Source organism: Terrapene carolina, unplaced genomic scaffold (genome assembly GCF_002925995.2).
Source record: "Terrapene carolina triunguis isolate 2854851 unplaced genomic scaffold, T_m_triunguis-2.0 Scaffold58, whole genome shotgun sequence".
Classification (NCBI taxonomy): Eukaryota; Metazoa; Chordata; order Testudines; family Emydidae; genus Terrapene; species Terrapene triunguis.
Window position 1 is genome coordinate 99,361,113 of NW_020664409.1, and position 19,946 is coordinate 99,381,058.

Below are 19,946 nucleotides of genomic sequence, written 5' to 3' on the forward strand. Positions count from 1 at the left end.
ATCATGTATCATCCTGTGCAGTGCATCTCACTGACTTCAAGACTGATCCCAAATATCTTGGCAAGATCATTGATTCTCTGTCAATCAATCAGATTTATGGTCTTATCTTCTGCTGTATCATCTCTAAGGGCTATGCTTACCTGTCATGATGATATTCATTACTCAACGTACATTTCTGTAGCTGTTGCTCGCTAATATAGTGCATTCTGGCTTGGATACTGGGATATGGTCCGAGAGGTCATATCTTTTGATGTAAATGGTGGTATTCGATCTGGCACCAGCACTTAAGCATGTGCTTAACTATAAACCCACATTTAAATCCCATTGACTTAGTTAAGTTAAGCATGTGCTGAAGAGCTGTGCTGAATCAGGGCCTCTCTGAGGCATTTGATTTTACATTATTGGTTCTGCAAGAATTGTTCAACTCTTTCTTGTATTTCCAAGCAGTTGATCATACTTGACAATGGGACTGCTCATGGTTGAAAGTGCTATGAATGGGGTTTGCTCACTGGGACAGGGACAACATGTCTTGAACATTGCTAAAGAATCATGCACTTTTGTAGTGCAATAGATACAAAAAGCTGCATTAACAAAACATTATTAAGGTATCAATTCTGCAAAGGATCATATGTATACTTAACTTTAAGCACATGGATAGTACCATTGAGTTCAATGGAAATGTTCATAGGTATAAAATTAAATACACGTGTAAGGGCCTGATTTTCCAAGATCAGAGCCTGAGACTGCAGCACTTAAAAGTTAGAAAATGCCAGAACTAGGGTTATTCATGCAATCGTGACTTTGCCCCTTGTGCATTATAATACGATCTTTGATTAAATGGGCGAATACTGTTTTTCCCCCCAGAACATCTGCATTATTCAGAGCACAGGATTTATTTACACCATGTGACAATTCAGTGCTTTGCAAATCAGTGGCTTTGGATATAAACTTTCCTTCGTGTCATAAATATGGAAAAAATGTTAGTGTCCCATGAAACAATAAATATGTGAAAGAAAGTCAGTTTTTAAAGGAATCTTGGCTAGCATTTTAGCTACCATTTTTCTGGAACTTTAATTCTTGGAAATAGATTATGTATATTGTACACAAAGTCCAAGTTATTAATGAAAATCCAACAGAGTGCGTTTACCAAGATTGATTTTGTTGGCAGATTTTGGGTGTATTTTTTGTGCAAAATGCCAAGATGAACAACCTTTGATGTTTCTAAATCATTTTTAATATACTTGCAATTTTATTTATGATGTGGTACAGTAAGTATATGTCTGCTCTTTCGGGATTGATACCCTGATATTTGTTTTTCATTTCTACTTCCTATGTTGAACTTCATGATATATTTCATTGCTTAGTTTTGGCTCATGTCATTTTAAAATGAGAGCTAATGGTGCAGACCACAGAATGATGTTACTGTATAAGTCACGAGTCATTCAACAAAGTGGCAGCACAGCAGACCTGATTAATTAATGTGTAATCCAATATAACTCCAGTGAAGCCATTGGATTTACATCAGCACAAAACTGGAGTAATGCAGTAGTGAATCAGGCCCATCATATTTCTGGTAAGGACAATACCAAACAAAAAGCAACCCATTATAGGGGTGTACACTTCACATGCATTTATTGTGAGAATGAGCTGGCCTCCCTTTTATGTGTTTAAGGTCTTGCTATCTGAATCTGTAGAAGAGATTATGAAATGACTGCACATTATGAAGACCGGTTTCAGAGTGGTAGCCGCGTTAGTCTGTATCAGTACAAGCGAAGAGGAGTCCTTGTGGCACCTTAGAGACTAACACATTTATTTGGGCATAAGCTTTCATGGGCTATAACCCACGAAAGCTTATGCCTAAATAAATTTGTTAGTCTCTAAGATGCCACAAGGACTCCTTGTTGTTTTTGCACATTATGAAGCTGTCTGGTTACCTGTGATAGCATGTTTGGGTCAATAATGCCTCAAAATGCATGGATCTGACTGGTATTTTTGGTTAAAAATTTTATAGCATTCACTGCTAGTAGGAAAAGGGGGGAGGGATAGCTCAGTGGTTTGTGCATTGGCCTGCTAAACCCAGGGTTGTGAGTTCAATTCTTGAGGGGGCCACCTAGGGATCTGGGGCAAAATCAGTACTTGGTCCTGCTAGTGAAGGCAGGGGGCTGGACTCAATGACCTTTCAGGGTCCCTTCCAGTTCTATGAGATAGGTATATCTCCATATATTAAAAAGAAATACTTACTTTTACTTAGAGAATGAATTATTAAAGGACATTTTAAGTACACATAGAATACCTTTATGTCTGAGCCATGACAGCAGCCACAAACCAAGAATGCAATGAGTCTAGATATTATAGAATGCCTGGATTCTACACCTGGCCATGCCACTGACTCATGGTATAACTTTTGGGAAGATTTACACCTAAGTTGACTGAATTCAGGCTCCTGTCCAATAAAGCATTCAAGCACTTGCCTAAGTGCTGTGTTGGTTCAGGGCCCAAGATTGTAAGACTTCTGAGGCCATGAGTGTGTCTCTCTGTCTGCTATGAAATGCCTCGCACGCAGCTGTGTGTTGTTAATTATTATTCAATGTTATTTGTAAAATAGGAGGTATTTGTGGGTGCTTAGCATCTCAGAAAACCAGGCTACAAGCTTATATGTCTTAGGCATGAATTTAGGTGCTCAGCTTTAGGCACTCAAATTTGTAAAAATTGGCCCAATTTGCTGAGCATCCCAGTTTAAAAAGGGGATAACACTTACCAGTCTGACTGTGGTGTTAAGGTTTATTTAATGATTACAAAGATATTGACACCCTTGCAGTATAAGTATTATTACAAACGTACAATTCTCTCTTCAATTGAATCTAGGTACTATCCTGTGTGGGTTGATGAGCTACCCAGATGTGTTGATCTGCCATAGAAATGACTGGAGTCGAAACTCAAAGCCTGGAGGAGATGGAATATGTAAAGGGGTGAATTACAATGAAAAAAAGCAGCAGTTTTTATTCAATCTGGGAGGACAAGAGTTCGCTGGAAGTAAGTAAATAAATTCTTCCATCTTAAATTACGTTTGCTAAATTATCCTATACTCACTGTCCACATAGACCCTCCAGCCCTTTTCTCCGTTCCACTCAGTGAAAGCTCTTCCTGACTTCAGTGATAGTTTTGCTGGAATAAGGACTGCAGGATCTGGCTATGTATGAGCCAAGTGGAATGAATTTAATTGCAATGGGCTTAAATTACAGCAAGAGCGGTTTAGGTTGGACATTAGGAAAAACTTCCTAACTGTCAGGGTGGTTAAGCACTGGAATAATTTGACTAGGGAGGTTGTGGAAACTCCATTGTTGGAGATTTTAAACAAACACCTGTCAGGGATGGTCTAGATAATACTTAGTCCTTGCATGAGTGCAGGGGATTGAACTAGATGACCTCTCGAGGTCCCCTCCAGTCCTACGATTCTATGATTCTATGAATTATCCATTAGTCTGGTGCATTTTTATGACTTAACCTACAAGATGGGCCCTTGTACTTTATTGTGGCTACCTGTGTTAATAAAAATGAACAGAGTTCAAAACACATTGTTCTGCAAGGGCTTTGTGGAACACTTAATTCAGGTCTGTTCAAGTAAACCGTCTATCTAAAAACAAAGGTATCCATTGTCTCATTTCTACTGTAGTCAATGGCTGCTTCCAGATTTCATATGATCTAAACTCTTGGCATGAATTAATTTTATGGCAATTTAATTTTCAAGGTTTGTAAACTCAAAACCATGGTTCAAAGCCAAGAGATCCTTTGACTATGCAGTTATGTGGTTTTATTACTTATTTAAATAGAAAGGTCAGAAGAACCTTAGCAATATGTAAGACAGATACCTTGTGGAGTGTGTTGTCTTGAGGAACTAAAAATTCTTATTCAGCTTTTAGAGTTAGATTAAAAAAAAAAGGCACCGCAATTGCTTGTGTAAATTAATTACGCATTTAAAATTACAGGCATGCATATGCAGCAGGTCAATTGTGTGCACAAAGGTCTTGAACCTTTGTGTGCACAAAGGTCTTCCACTCCACGGAAGTGACACTTGGGTAAAAGTGGGGAAATATAGCAATGAATCGGTCTCAAAATATGGAGTCTCACATTTAAACAGGGATAACTGCATGCGCAAACAGATGAGTGTATGCAACTGCTTTTGGACCCTCAACTGTATATTGATGGTGTTCAGTTGCCAGTTTTTACCCATCACCATGTATTATGTATATGTAGTTCAGGCACCAGGTTCTGAAAACTTAAACCCAACATTATCACAAATGTCTGCAATTTTAGCTGCCTTCCAGGGGCCTAATTTTTCAGAGGTGTGGACACCAACAATTACCATTTAAATTGAATGGTGTTATGAATGCTCAAAACCTCTAAAAGTCAGCCCTGAATATCTCCACTTGAGTGGCCAAAAATTGGTGAACACTTCTGAAAGTAAGGACCCCAGTACTGCAGCTGGATCTGTCTGGGCGGAGACCCAGGTCCTGTGGCACTTCATTGAATTCAGTGAGATACCATATGGGCATGGGGTCTGCTTGCATAGATCCCGTTGCAGAATCAGGACCTTGGGACTTAACTTGTCTGCCAAAGAAAGGGAATAATCATGCTTACTTGCCCCCCCCCCCACGGGGGTGCTGTGTTGGTCAGTTGATGTTTTTACAGCATTTTTAAGATAAAAAATACTAACGATTATAATACAGTCGGTTACCAATGCTTTGACTGGTTAGACAGCATTTAAGATTCTTACTGCAGTACTTAGCTACTCTGTCAGGGGTAGGCAACCTATGGCACGCGTGCCGAAGGTGGCACGTGAGCTGATTTTCAGTGGCACTCACGCTGCCTGGGTCCCAGCCACCGGTCTGGGGGGCTCTGCATTTTAATTTAATTTTAAATGAAGCTTCTTAAACATTTTAAAAACCTTATTTACTTTACATACAACAATAGTTTAGTTATATATTATAGACTTCTAGAATGAGACCTTCTAAAAACGTTAACATGTATTACTGGCACGCGAAACCTTAAATTAGAGTGAATAAATGAAGACTCGGCACACCACTTCTGAAAGGTTGCCGACCCCTGTCCTACGTTGATGGGTGCAGTATCAGAATCTATATGGACAGATAGAGAAATGCTGCTTACAGTACTTATGACTTCTCAACACACGTCTGGTGGAGGTTCTTAGTTCTTATATATCCTCCATTAGTGCAGTATCTGAGCACCTCATTCCCTTTAATGTATTTAGTCTCACGACATCCCTGTGAGGTAGGGATGTTCCCCTTTTTACAGATGGGGAACTAAGGCACAGAGAGACAAGTGACTTCTCTAGGTTTACACGGGAAGTCTGTGGCAGCACAGGGCTCACCAGACATAGGTTAGCACCCGAACTACTAGACCATCTTTCCTTTAGTGTCGTTGTGCTAGAAATGTTATTGCATAGTTGTATTAAACTTTGGAATGTGGTTTGATATAATTTCCCGGCCGCTCCCCATAAACCATTGAATTAATTTTAGCAATTGCACTAATGAACATTTCTTTCTTTGTCAGCGTCTGAGCTCTCAGAAGAAGCAGAAGGAGGCTTCAGCAGCTTTCAGCGTGTCTATCTGTGGGGAGGTGAGTTTTATCCTGCTGTCACTTATAAGAGGTGGGAAAGATAAAAGACCAAAAAAATGGGGGCCACATTCTCTGCGAGTGTAAACGGAAAAGTCATTTGACTTTACTGGAGCTGCACCAGCAGAAAACTTGGCCCTAGACCAGAGTCTTTTCTCACCTACAATGGCATGATGCTGGTGTAGAATCAGTGTAAGCAAGAGGTGAATCGGGCCCATTGTTTCTGAAATCTATGCAAGAAGCTATGGAGACACAAGCCATTTATCTCATTGTCAGCCCCTGGATACCAGGGTAATTTGGCACTTTGCAAATATCTAGATAGGCTCGTTTAATTATCATGACTCATCACAAGCTTCCATTGTTCCCAGTAGATTTACTGCATGAATATCCCAAAACGCTTTTTTGCTACCGCTCTAAGAGTACATAGGGCTGCATGCTTCTAGAGCCTTGATATTGAATATTTACTGATTACGGATATTTACTGAGTTTAGTGGATTCATTTTGGTTCAGCATGGCGGGATTTTCAAAAGCACCTTAAAGCAGTTCCAGAGCTTTTGAAAATCCAACACTCCGAATATAAGAACTGCCCTATCAGAACAGACCAGTGATCGTCCTAATCTGGTGCCCGTCTCAGCCAGCGGTCAGTGCTCAGCCCTTTAGCGGTAGTTGTAAAGCCTCCTGTAGTGTAATTCACTTGTGCAGTATATATCACAGAGAGGAATTTCTTCCTAACTCCAGCTGGTGAACTGCTTGTACCCTGAAGCATGGGGACTGATACACTAACTGGCCCCAAAACAGGGGCTAAGTGCAGACACTTACTTCATCCTTTGGTGAAACTTACTAAGCTGTTTGCTTAGATAGTAACATTGCCCTGTAAGATGTTCTTTGTTAACTTGTTGTGTAAAACTCAGTATCAGCAAACTGGGTCATTACAAAACCTAAACCGAATTTCCCCAATACTAATTTCTCCCTACTGTTACTCACACCTTCTTGTCAACTGTCTGTAATGGGCCACTCTCATTACCACTTCAAAAGTTATTTTTCCTCCCCTTGTATCCTGCTGTTAATTGATTTATCTCATTAGACTGACCTCACACTTGGTAAGGCAATCCCCATCCTTTCATGTATTTATACCTGCTCCTGTATTTTCCACTCCTTGCATCTGATGAAGTGGGTTCTAACCCACAAAAGCCTATGCCCAAATAAATTTGTTAGTCTCTAAGGTGCCACAAGGACTCCTCGTTGTTTTTGCTGATACAGACTAACATGTCTACCACTCTGAAACCTGTTTAGGAACTAATAGTCAGTGTGTTTCACAGACGAACTGCAACTGGAATCAATATGAGCTTAAGGGACAGTCTTTTTGTTCTGTGTCTGTACGGGGCCTAGCACAATTGGGGCCTAGTCCATAACCAAGACTTCTAGGCACTATATTAATACCAATAATACAGATTAATAAATAGCTCTGATTGTGTTGTAGGTTCTGATATGATTACCCGGACGAAATCCTCTGCATGTGATGCTGCTGTTTTACAAACCCAGACCGAGCTAATGTTACCAGGTACTGGGGTAGTACTGTAGTCGATGCTGGGTGGTGACGGTGGCGGCTTATGATGTACAGGAGGTCAGACTAGATGATCTGATGGTCCCATCTGGCCTTAAACTCTATGACTGTGTGAAATAACAAGGGGAAACTTCAGATTTGATATATTTCATGTGACAAACAAGGAGGATGTGTTTAAGACAGTGTAGGAGAATGCGGAATTTAGCTGCGAGTGCCCAGAACACACAGTGTCAAGCCTATTGTTTTTCTCTTTGTTCAAGTACATTCATGGGAAATGAGTAGGTTTGGGCAGATTGGTTCAGGCAAAACAAGAACCCCCCTGAACTTTCTCCCTGGCTTCTTTTCCTTTTTCATTTTCACATGACTCTGCACTTCCAAGGCCAGGACAGAAGCGAAAGTGCTAGAATATCAGAGGAGAGCCTGTTCTAATGACAATAGTACAGACTCAGAGGATTTGGCTTCTTCTGATAAGCTTCTGAAAGAACGTATTGGTCCATAACTATGCTGATTTGCACCAGCTGAGGTTCTGGCCCACAGACTTTTGGGAGCTTAATGGAACCAAACCTGAAGTCTGAAACTAGAATCATAGGCCTTTTGTCCATAGACACCTGCTGTTCCAGATTCTGCTCTTGGTTAGGCCCGTGTAAATCCAAAGTAACTCAACTGAAGTCACTAGAGTTTCTACACAAGTGTAACTGAGAAAAAAAATGTGACCCCTTGATGGCAGAGTTTTGGTTCATCTACACCAAGTTGTAATCCTTCTGTGAAGCTTTGATGAATGTCTATGGGAGATGCAGGTGTGATTTAAGGCAGCTAAAATGGTAAAACATGGCAAACTCTTATTGATTTACCTCATATCATTTGCATGAAAGATGAACTAAAATTCCCGTTTAACTGGCTAAGCTCCCATATGATTAGTGGAACACTAATCTAGACTTTAAAAGGAGGAATAAAAACATTTAAAACATTGACTGAAATTCTTTTCATTTACCTGCCAAGACTTGAGTTCAGGGCCTTGGGGTTCTACATTTTCCCTGCAAGAACTGATGATATCATTAAAACCTAAAGCAATGTAAGGAATGCAGCTTTCTGCTCTGTGTTTTAGGGATGAGTCATATCAGCTACTGTTTCAAGAGGGGCTGTCCATAAATTACACAACACATTTTTGGTGATTTCCCCCCCCCCCCCCCCCCCACCCCCCCACCCACCTCTTGTAACTTTTTGTAACACTGAAACAAACACACACACTTAAGGACCCACTCACCCGCTAATGTGTTACATAATTTATGGACAGCCCCAGAGAAACCTAGGAGACTGAAGGCTTGGGTCTTGACAGGTAAAAAGACTTCCAGGTCACTTGTTAAAAATACAGAGTTACTGAGAAATCTGGGGAAATATCTGCAAGAGTGAGACTTTTTATTACAGCACGATCATGTTTAGAACACATGGCAACATTTCTGAATATTTTATGATGAGAGAAAATGAATATGGGGGGGAGGGATAGCTCAGTGGTTTGAGCATTGGCCTGTTAAACCCAGGGCTGTGAGTTCAATCCTTGAGAGGGCCACTTAGGGATCTGAGGCAAAAAATCAGTACTTGGTCCTGCTAGTGAAGGCAGGGGGCTGGACTCAATGACTTTTCAGGGTCCCTTCCAGTTCTATGAGATAGGTATATCTCCATATAAAAAAAAATAGACACAATAAACCCCCTGTACATGTTTAGCCTGAGATATGCAAGAGGTTTAGCATTTGTGATCCAAGTATTAGTGTTTCTTTGGTTTTGTGTTTCAATTTTTCGCTGACTATTTTAGTGCTTCATGGATTAAATAACGTGGGAGTCGTACAGGGCCAAAATAATGTGCGGTGTGGTCTGCTCCTCCCTTTTGAAAAATAAGAGAGTGTTTATTGACAAACTGGAAGGAGATCAGTGGAAAAACAACAAAAATGTCCCAAGAGCTGCATGGGCTTATTTAAGGGGAATAATTGAAGAGAGGCAAAAATAGCTCAGGGACAACAATGGGAAGGCACCACAGTCTACACACATTTGAACGGAGCACATGCCAGGGATAGAGAAGAATTACTTAAGATGGTATGTGGGGGTAATTACTGGGAGATATAGGATTAAATTAATAAAAGGAGCATTTTGGCTAAGTATTGGGGGGGAAACTTGCTGATAGTGGGCTGTTGGATAACTTCCCAAGGGAACTGGTGGAAATTGTATCACTTCAGGTCATTAAAACTAACTTCATTAACGTGCTAGAACAGATATTGTGAGGAATGATCCTGCAACGGCAGGTAGATGGACTGGATAAAGTTAACAGAGAGATGCTGTGATATGAGCATATTGTGCTTTATTTCAGCCCCTTAATAGACTCTTGGAAAAAAAAGATTAAATCCCAACCCAAACACAATTCAAATACACAGGTATTATCCCTGAGACAGTCCTATTTAAAACCAACCTGGATATACATTAACCCTGGGAAAAGGTTACAGCTGACACACTGTGGAATTCAGAGTTGTACGTATAAACCATCCTAATGTACCCCAGATTGTAAATAAATCAATAAATCTTGCTTTTTTTTTTTTTCCATGTTGATCAGTTTCTGTAATGGAACTTTTTTCCCTAATGGACAACAGCCTGATACAACTAGACCAAAGCCGTTCCATCCCATCCCAGCAGTACTGGCTCTTCAAACACAAGTATTCAGCAGAGCAGGCGATGCTCTGGTGTCTCACACGTAAGAAATCTTAGACCTTTATTCTACATGCTAGTAGGGAAACAATAATTAATCAGCAGTTTCAATAGCTACCCTAGTCATGGGCGTTAGAAACTGCAGCATTTATGGGTTTTTTTTCACAGGGAAAGTGCAAAAATGGACATGGGAATCATGGGTTGTACTTGCCAGTCTCAATGAAAAGCCACCCAGCCCATGATGAAGCTGGCAGGCTGGCACCACTCCCTTGCCGCTCAGTGGCTTTGTTGACTGTGGCAAAAAACTCAGTCATTGCTGGCGCATCTCCACTAGCGGTAGCAGCAGTGGAAGGTGTAGTGTAGTGTAGACAGTACCCAACTGTTCTTACTACCAAGTTAGATGACATCGTGTTAAAATCATCTGGGTCCTGCCTACACTAGAGCTGTGGAGCTACACCAGTGGTGAATTCTAGAACATGAAGTTTTCCCAGGATAGGCACAGTTGTTGGTAAAAACTTGAGTGAGTCCCTTAGCCCCTAGGTAAAGAAAAGGACAAAAGTCATGGAGTAATGCTCAAAAATGTTTGTTATAAAAGGTGATGATAGCTCTAGTTTTCCATGATACTGGGGCTCAGATATGGGCCTGATGCTCCTCTCATACGACCGAGTAACTCCACTGACATCGTGAAGTTACACTGTGGGGTAACAATGGGGTAAGAGAGAGGAGAATCATTCAAGACATCATTCAAATCAAGTTTATTGTCTATAGTACATATTTTATGAAACAACACTGGCATAGTGTACCAATGTTGGGGGATAACATATTTCCATATTTTGGAAAGATGGGTTGCTAAGTCTCTGGCTATGTTTACACTGCTCCATAGTTCGGAATATGGAGATATAAACAGCAGTGCACACCTAAATGCTGTCCTGTAACTCCCACATGTGGATGCTGCAGGTGTGAACTAAAAGGTTTCTGGATCACATTAACATAGTCCTGTTTGAAGAGGATTGTATCTTCTTGAACTTTTAGTTTGCACCCGCAGCATCCACAGGGGGGAGTTACAGAGCAGCACTGTGATGTAGACTTCTATTCATGCCCATGTAGTCTGAATTGCAGTGCCGTGTAGATAAGCCCTCTGACTAACAGAAAAGCAGCTACTAAGAGAGATGCCCAACACTATAGACGTATTTAATTTAAGAAGTCAGTGGGACTACTCACATGCTTAAAACACTTGCGTAAATTTTGCAGCATCAGGGCATCAACCCAGTAGCACAATAATTAGCAAACTGGCCTGATCAGTTCGTTATTTTATTTTTTTAAAGTGCATTAGAGCCTTGGAGTTTTGCAAAATTCCTCTATTATAGCAAGGAAGGAAGGCAGCCAGACAGGGTGTGAATTTCAAGGTAAACCACAAAAAGGAACCAACTCATATGGTCAATCTGCATAAAAAGCATTTTTAGTGTATGAGAGGAACTCTCCAGAAATAATTTTACAGACGTTTCATAGGACATTCTAGAAAATGTTTGCGGATACTGCCTCTTTTATTTTATAAACCAGAAGAAATATGCAATTGTTACTGTAGGTTTAATATATTGAATTAGTTTGGAAATCCTCATATCTGTTTCTTGGGTGTTCTGGTCCCTGTTTTATAAAAAGATTGCCTAAAACAAAAAAGACTGTGAACCAGATCCTACTCTCAGCTTTTCCTGTGTAAACCTGGAGTAACCCCACTCATGCCAGGAAATTATTCTGAGTTTACACCAGTTAAAAGCAGAATTTGTCCCTATTTATTTTTCTTATACAGTAATAGCATAATAATAACAATAATACACACTTCAGTAAAGAATATTTGTGCTAAAGGTTTAATATTAAGAATGATAAACAAGGGAGAGATGGGACTGGAGAGAAGGGGAACACAAATAGCTAAGTTTATAAAACTGAGCTTCTCTGCCTCTTAGGTTGCGCACAAGAAGATGCATTTTGTCAGCTGGCAGCTCTTCAGAATACCACAAACACGTATTTTGCCTGCACACTCTATCCAGAGGCTCAGATCTGTGATAATTACATCAACCACATCCCCGAAAACTGTCAGACAGTATTACCCCAGCAACTGCAGACCGTGTATCGCAAAATAGGTGAGCTTCAATTTCTGTGTTAAATTGGAATTTCAGACAGATGTATGTTGTATTCCTGGCGGCATCGATCAGCATCTCAGCTTTTACTTTGAAGGATGTCAAATGGGAATGTAGGAATGTTATGAACTGCAATAAGGAAGACTAGGTGGCTCTGGATATAACATGAAGTAGCAATGAAAGACTAACATTAGTAACTGAAAGGCATCATGGCTATGTGATGGCCGGTTGCTGGTGATCTCCCTTCAGTTCCTAGTGGAAGGATATTCACAATGCATCCCAGTTAGCATCTATATCAGAGGGGCCAAAGGAAGCTGCACCAGGAGTCCTCAGACCGTTCCCTAGTCTGAACAGTATTTGAATATGGAGATTGTCATTGGGTTGGAAGCGGGGGAGGGATAGCTCAGTGGTTTGAGCATTGGCTTCCTAAACCCAGGGTTGTGAGTTCAGTCCTTGAGGGGACCATTTAGGGATCGGGGCAAAAATCCGTCTGGGGATTAGTCCTGCTCAGGGGTTGGACTAGATGACCTCCTGAGGTCCTTTCCAACCCTGATATCCTATGATTCTATGTCTCCCTTCCCATTCATAATCATTGACATCCTTGTGGAGACTACAGTAGTTGTGTTCATAGAAAAGTGTTTAAAGTATTTTTCGCTTCCTTATTGCTTCCAGCCCCATAATATCGCTCTGTTCTAAATGAAAGAACCCAACACCTGAAGGACTGAACATTGACTCTGTTAAGAGCCAAAGGGAAGGGGAAGCTGCATACACTACCCACTCTGCATTCTCCTAGTCTATCCAGAGATGCTGCATTCAGTCTGAAGTGGACTACCTAATTCAGTGGACTGGAATCACTTCAATACAAGTCCCTGCTGGCCTGGGAATTCAGAACCTGAACTTGAGTCCCTTACTTATCAGCCCATCTTGCTGCCCTTAGAATGCCTGTTGGGCATTCATCCTGTGTAGAAACAAATCTAGCTGTCAGACATGTTGGTCTAAATTTATTTTCCAATACACTGAGAAATCACCACTGTGTCATAGAAATGTTGCTTTCTCCCTCCTCTTTATGTTCGCTTGATAGTATAAATCATTTGAAGAAAGAAGTAACTTTCCCTTTGATGTTTTCAGTCATTCTAGAAGGGACTGTGAAGAGCTTCTACACACGTTTACCGTTCCGTAAAGTAACTGGAGTCTCAGTGAGAAACAAGATTGACATGAGCGGGAAAGCCATTTCCGATGGGTATGATCCAACTCAATTCAGTTTTGTTAGCATGGGGCTTTAGCCACATTCAAAATATCAAAACCATATCACGTAAATGGAGAGGATCAGGCATATTCATTAAAAATATTAAAGAGCAGTATATCTTTTTGGGAGAATAACCAATATATTACAAATATTAATCACACAATTTTAAGTGAATTTATAATATATTCATTGTATTATCCAGTCTGTATAATGTGATACCACAAAATCAGTGATTGGCTGGATAGAACTGTTGTCAATAACGCACACAATGCATCTATGCTAATGTTTTCAGTACAGCCACTGTTCTAAATAACAACAGCTGAGCTCTTATACATACAATACAAAGAACTGGAGAGCGCAGTGTGAGTTTGCAGATTCTGCACAACTCCTCACTGCAGTATATTGGCTAAACTCTCGGGACCTCCAGATCTAGGGTTGCCAACAGTCCCATATTACAAGGGACGTCCCTTATTTAAATAGAAAATTGCCTGTCCCCTACTAAATCAGTGCAGGATGCCTTTTATCCTGTACCTCAGCATATTAAAATATTATCATTATGCAAAACCGGTTTTATTGTGACCTTACCTTCCAGTGAGATAAAGTTTGTAAAATTAGACAATGTAGTAATGCAGAATCGGTCCCAGGATTTACTGAACCAATGTATGTATAGCGCAGCGGTTCCCAAACTATGGAGCACGGCCCCCTGGGGGAGCACAATAAGGTTATGGTGGGGCATGAAGACCTGATGGGGCCACGCTGAAAGGGTGGTCAGGAGGGGGCTCTGCGGCAGGGGAAGCAGACAGGGCTCTGTGCAGGTGGTCTTGGCTTCCAGGACCAGGCTCCCTGCCCACCTTGTTCCCCCACTGCTGCAGCTGGAGTAGCTACCACCCAGCAGTTATGCTCGTCTGCTGGGGACATTGGCAGAGACTCTGTGAGCCGGGAACAGAAGGCTACACCCCGGGAGGACTGACCCCCCTGCCAGATAGAGCCCCTTCCTGACCCTGGCCCTTCAGCGCAGCTCCAGGGCACACAGCCCCATCCACTTGCCCTGCCAGATAGAGCCTGTGCAGGGAAAGCACATGGGCCTGCGCTCAAGGATTGGAGTCCGCAGAGGACCAGTAATCACTGGTGCATCTTTCCACTCCCGTCCCAACCCTGGCCCTTCAGTGCTGCCCTGTTCACTTTCAGAGCTGGGTCCCAGCTGCCAAGAGTGCCTGCCTGCTGCAGGGAGAGGAAGGTTTCCTCAGCTGGTTAGTACGCCTCACCCTTTGTGGTACAGGGCACCCCACCCCTGGCCCAATATCACAGGCTATTCCTCCCCCTGAGGGGTGCTAAGAAAACAGTTCTGTATTTTTGAAATACAATGTTGGCAACCCTAGGCAGGAATTGTGAACAAGGCTATAGTTTCAACAAGCTGTCAATTGTACTAAAGTCTGGAGTATTTTCTTCTTTCCTGTTAGGTTTTTTGAGTGTGAGCGCCGATGTGATGCTGACCCCTGTTGCACAGGATTTGGGCTTTTAAATGACTCACAGTCAACAGGTATTCTTTACTGAAGCTGGATTTATAGAGTTCATTTTTCAGTCTGTGTCCGTTACATTGAATGTTGCTATTCTTTCAGCTTCAGATGGCCAGGCTAAAGCCCTTGCCGAGCTTGTCGGCGCCCCTTCGGAACATTTCTGGTGACAAGCTACTCTCTCACACTCTGTGGCCTGGTGGCTTGGGCAGTAGCCATGGATGTGGGAAACCAGCATGCAGGGCCCTGCTGTGCCTGATTCAGAATGGTTGGAGATGGAAAATTCTCCTCTGAATTAGGCACAGCAAGGACTTGACCCTGAGTCTCCCACATCTAGGCTGACCAGATCGCAAGTGTGAAAAATTGGGACGGGGGTGGAGGGGAGTGGGTGCCTATAGAAAAGAAAACCCCAAATATCAGGACTATCCCTGTAAAACTGGGTCATCTGGTCACCCTACCCACATCCCAGGCTACTGCTCTAAACATTAGACTTTCAGGCATCTCATACGCGCACACACTCCTCTTCCAAATTTCAATCAGAAAACAGACATTTCCACACAATTCTGTTTTCACAAAAACATTCAAAGGGTCTTGTCCTTCTTCCAGTGCGGAGCAAAACCAAATTTTGAAATGGAATTGTCGTTCTCTAGACAGCTCTGCTTCCTATCTATTTACAGCCATCTACCAAGCAGTAAAGTACTTACCAGCCTTAGCTCCCATAAGTAACATCTCATGGGAATGGTTTCTTAGCAGGGCTGTAGCTCTACCAATATTTCACACAAATGGATAAAATAGTATATCATCCGTATCCCTCTCTTACTAGCCCCACTCTAAAGACTTTGGCTGATGTCCAAAGTGCCTCAGGGAGTTAGACACCCACACCCTAATGAAATTCAGTGGGAGTTGGGCATCTCATTTTCTTCTGTGCTTTGAAAAACTTTAACTTTGGCTTCCTGTGTTCTCACAACCATGATCTTGCACACATTTTCAACTTCAATTTTGGTTTTCCTCATTTTTGGGAGTATTTAGCTTGAGACGCCCAAGTCAACATTTTCAGACTTGGGTGCCTAATGGTTCTTAGGGTAAAATTTACAAAAGCCCCCATTTGACTTATAGCTGATTGAAAGTCTAAAGGACATGGGCTCCTAAGTTACTTAGGTGTTTGTGAAAATTTTACTCCTCAATTCATGTTTAGGCGCCTAAGCGAGTGGCCTGATTTTCAAAAGTGTTGACCACCCCTCAGCTCCTGCTGAGGTCAGTTAGAACTGCTAGGTGTACAACACTTCTGAAAATCATGCCAATTTACAATCAGGCCTGGTTTTGAAAATCTTGGGGCCATTTCTCAGAGGTGCTGAAAAGTTAGTTGAGAGACATCAATGGGCTTTGGAACTAGCTCTAATTGCCTGATAGTGTCCCCATTGAAATCAAAGACAATTTCATCGTTAACTTCAATGGGAGCAGGATCTGGCCTTAAGTGACCTAATGGGTCTTTTCCTTCTCTGATTTCTGAGCCTAAGGAACTTTCATATAATACTTAGTGGAACCAGAAAATATTAATTTTCTTAAAAATCTTATTTAAAACCGTTACCACAGTGATTTTTGTAACTGGATATTTTCCCAGTAGGTGGTGAGGTGCTCTGCTTGACTCTGAACAGTTTAGGAATCCAGACCTGCACTGAGGAAACGGGAAGCACTTGGCAGATTTCCGATTGCAGCTCTCCAGATGTCAGAATATATCCATTTGGCTGGTATCAGAAGCCTGGTGAGTAATGCAGGTGGTCTGCCATTTAGAGTGTCTTCTGCATGATGTTATTTATTTGCTTTATAGTAATGCTTAGAGGCCCCAACCAAGACTGGGAACCCATTGTACTAGGAACTGGACAAACACATAGTAAGAGACAGGCCCTGCCTCTAAGAGGCTACAGCTAGAGGAGGCAGACAAAGGATGTATTTTTATCCCCATTTTGCAGATGGGAAACTGAGGCACAGAGAGGTTAAATGAGTTTCCCAGGGTCAAACAGAAAGTGTGTGACAGAGCCAGGAACTGAACAAAGATCTCTTATATCCCAATCTAGGCCCTCAGTTTAGTTACAAGACCATACTTCATTCCCACCGTCCAGATTATACTAAGGTGCAGCAGTCAGTAAACTGTACCAATCTTAGAAGCCATACTGGGATATGTGGAGGCCAATACTCTCTTATCTAGGTCTTGACTTTTGAACCACTGAAGCCAATGGGAGTTTTGTTCCTATGTTTAGTGAAGGCAGGATTATGTCCAGAGTTTAAATACCAAAAATACTGCGTTTCTAGTGTGCATTGAAATAATTCAGCCATTGATAAAAGGGTTTGTTTAGTTTGGAAAAGAGAAGTCTGAGAGGGGACATGATAGCAGTTTTCAGGTATCTAAAAGGGTGTCATAAGGAGGAGGGAGAAAACTTGTTCACCTTAGCCTCTGAGGATAGAACAAGAAGCAATGGGCTTAAACTGCAGCAAGGGAGGTCTAGGTTGGACATTAGGAAAAAGTTCCTAACTGTCAGGGTGGTTAAACACTGGAATAAATTGCCTAGGAAGGTTGTGGAATCTCCATCTCTGGAGATATTTAAGAGTAGGTTAGATAAATGTTTATCAGGGATGGTCTAGACAGTATTTGGTCCTGCCATGCGGGCAGGGGACTGGACTCGATGACCTCTCGAGGTCCCTTCCAGTCCTAGAATCTATGAATCTATGAAAAGCTAGCCTATTTAGGTGAAGGAAGTGTTTCCAGAAGACAAGAACAGCACAAAGAGGGAAGTTGATTAGAACTGGTCAAATATATTTTATTTTCCATAAAAAAATTTCAACAAAACTAAATATTATTTCTGATGAAAATTTTCACTGAATTAGGTTAGGGTCGGGGTTATTTGTTATTTGTTTTTGTTTTTAAAGAAAACTCACAACCCCATAATTTTCAGTTTTGGAAAACTAAACCCAGGATAATTTAGATTTTTAGCAACTGCAAACCAAGCACTTTTGTTTTTTTAACAAAAACATCAAAAATGTAAATGAAAATGGAATTTTTCTTGGGAAAATGTACATTTAATCAACAAGCCATTTTTTGTCCAAAAATAAAAAAGCTGGAAACCTTTCAGTCAGCAATAGTAATAATCAGAGTTTCAAGCTACCGAGTAGCTCAAAAATATAATTTATGGTGTTTTTTCTCTACTTACAGAGCAATTCGGTGACTGTCACATTTCTTTTAGATAGAAAGAACAAAACACAAGACAGAATAAAAGTAACATGGCTGCTAGTCATTTGCGTTGAGATATTTAAGTGCCCTGCACAGAAAATATGGACATAACATTTCCACGGCTAAATGGCCCACATAATGCAAAATCTTTCTCGGTGACTTTCAGTTACTCTGCTTACAGTAACTATATTGGTGCACTCAACACCAAGTTTGCAAAAAAAAAAATAAAAGAATTTGGAACAGCGAAATCCTCTTGTCCATTTATCTGGTGGAAAAATATAGTCATGTGGCTTTTTGACTTATATATTCCAGAGGGTAGGTCCCAGGGAGGATAATTTCTAATTCAGTTGGGGTGAGTCAATGGCAGGAGAGGGAGGAGTAGAGTAACGGGATGGTGCATAGGTGCTGGAATTAGGGGTGCTGCTACACCCCCTGGCTTGAAGTTGTTTCCATTATATACATGATTTACCGTTTGGTTCAATGGCTCTCAGCATCCCGCTATACAAATTGTTCCAGCACCCCTGGAATGGTGCATTTTGGAGTGAATGTTGTCTTGCTGTTCACTTGTTTTCTAGGAAGTGGACCATCTGACCTGAGCTGCAAAGTTCAGCTCCAGATCTGGATTCAAACTTCCCTGGATTCGGGGAATGTTTATAGTTTCATTCACAGATTCCAAGGCCAGAAGGGACCGTTGTGATCATCTAGTCTGACCTCTTGTATAACACAGCCAGAGAGAGGCCATAGAACTTCCCTCAAATAATTCCTAGAGCATATCTTTTAAGAAAACATCTGGGAACTTGGTTTAGGCTCATTTCTGCATACAAATATTGTTTGTTAGTTTGGTTTTTTTGTGGTGGTGGGAAACAGGGAAGGAGAGGTAGTATTGTTTTTAGGAAGCCCTGTTTTACACTAAAAGGCTCAGCCATCCTGAATTCTCTCTGTGTGGCCAAAAAAATATGCGCCACAGACCTTAGAGAACATGGGGGGAGATTTCTGCCTGCTGGAGGGGTCACTGAACTCTGTTAGACTTGCAGTCTCTTTTTTTAGCTTTGCCAAGCTAATTAGAATCCTGCCTGCAGGTGGCTGTTCTGCATGCACCACATTGGAGCCTAAATTGTTTATTTTTTCTTCGTCTTCTTGGAAAGTATTAAATTATTTTGAGCAACAAGCTCTGTGCTGTCTGACTAGCTGACCACAGCGTGTGGGTGGGGTTCCACTTTCTCAGGCTTTCCTTTGATGCAGCAGAAACACTAAGAGAAAATGGAGGCATGTCTGAACCCGATCCTGCTATCGTTACTCAAGCAGACTACAGGGGGACTAGTTCTATCGAGTTTAAGGCAGAAGGGACCATTCAATCATCTAGTCTGACCACAGCCCATTTAATATCACCCCTGTATTGAGCCCAATAGAGGTATGTGCAAGGATTGCTCATGTGGCAGAGGGGTTACTATATCAGGATCTACTGGATATGCAATCCAATCTGTGTGGGTGGGCCTTTGCTTCTGTGCAGAATCCCACTGAAGACAGGGCTCCACAGGGGCGCAAGGGCCTGCTGGAGTGGATCAAGGCCTGAATTTGTACCAAATGACAGGAGTAAGGACTCAATCCTGCTCCACCCCTGTTGAAGTCAATGGAGATTTTTGCCACTGAATTTCATTGAGAGCAGGATCATACTGCCCATTGCTTCATTACTGCTATTTTTAAGTCTAGTTCCTTTCTCCTCTGTAATACATAGAAAGCTTTTGCTTCTTGTCTCCTCTTTCCAATGGAGGATGCTGAGCTAATTGTCTGAAACAGCATTTGAAAATCCTTCTCTGGGTGACTCTTGACAGTTTTGGTTATTAGAACTGACATAACTGAGCAATGAATTTACATTATGTTCTGCATTTCACTCATCTTGGGCATTGAAATTAGGCTGGTCAGTTATGGTTGATGG

At 41.6% G+C, this 19,946-nt stretch overlaps 1 protein-coding gene across 1 annotated transcript in view; it reads left to right on the plus strand.

Moving 5' to 3' along the window:
- Positions 1 to 19,946, plus strand: part of TG (thyroglobulin) — a 207,687-nt gene that overhangs the window by 71,699 nt on the left and 116,042 nt on the right. The window contains exons 27-34 of the mRNA XM_026659965.1: positions 2,866 to 3,033; positions 5,572 to 5,637; positions 7,115 to 7,195; positions 9,798 to 9,935; positions 11,851 to 12,027; positions 13,153 to 13,264; positions 14,731 to 14,810; positions 16,409 to 16,546. Coding sequence (XP_026515750.1) covers positions 2,866 to 3,033; positions 5,572 to 5,637; positions 7,115 to 7,195; positions 9,798 to 9,935; positions 11,851 to 12,027; positions 13,153 to 13,264; positions 14,731 to 14,810; positions 16,409 to 16,546 — 960 coding nt within the window. The remainder of the gene's footprint in view (positions 1 to 2,865; positions 3,034 to 5,571; positions 5,638 to 7,114; positions 7,196 to 9,797; positions 9,936 to 11,850; positions 12,028 to 13,152; positions 13,265 to 14,730; positions 14,811 to 16,408; positions 16,547 to 19,946) is intronic.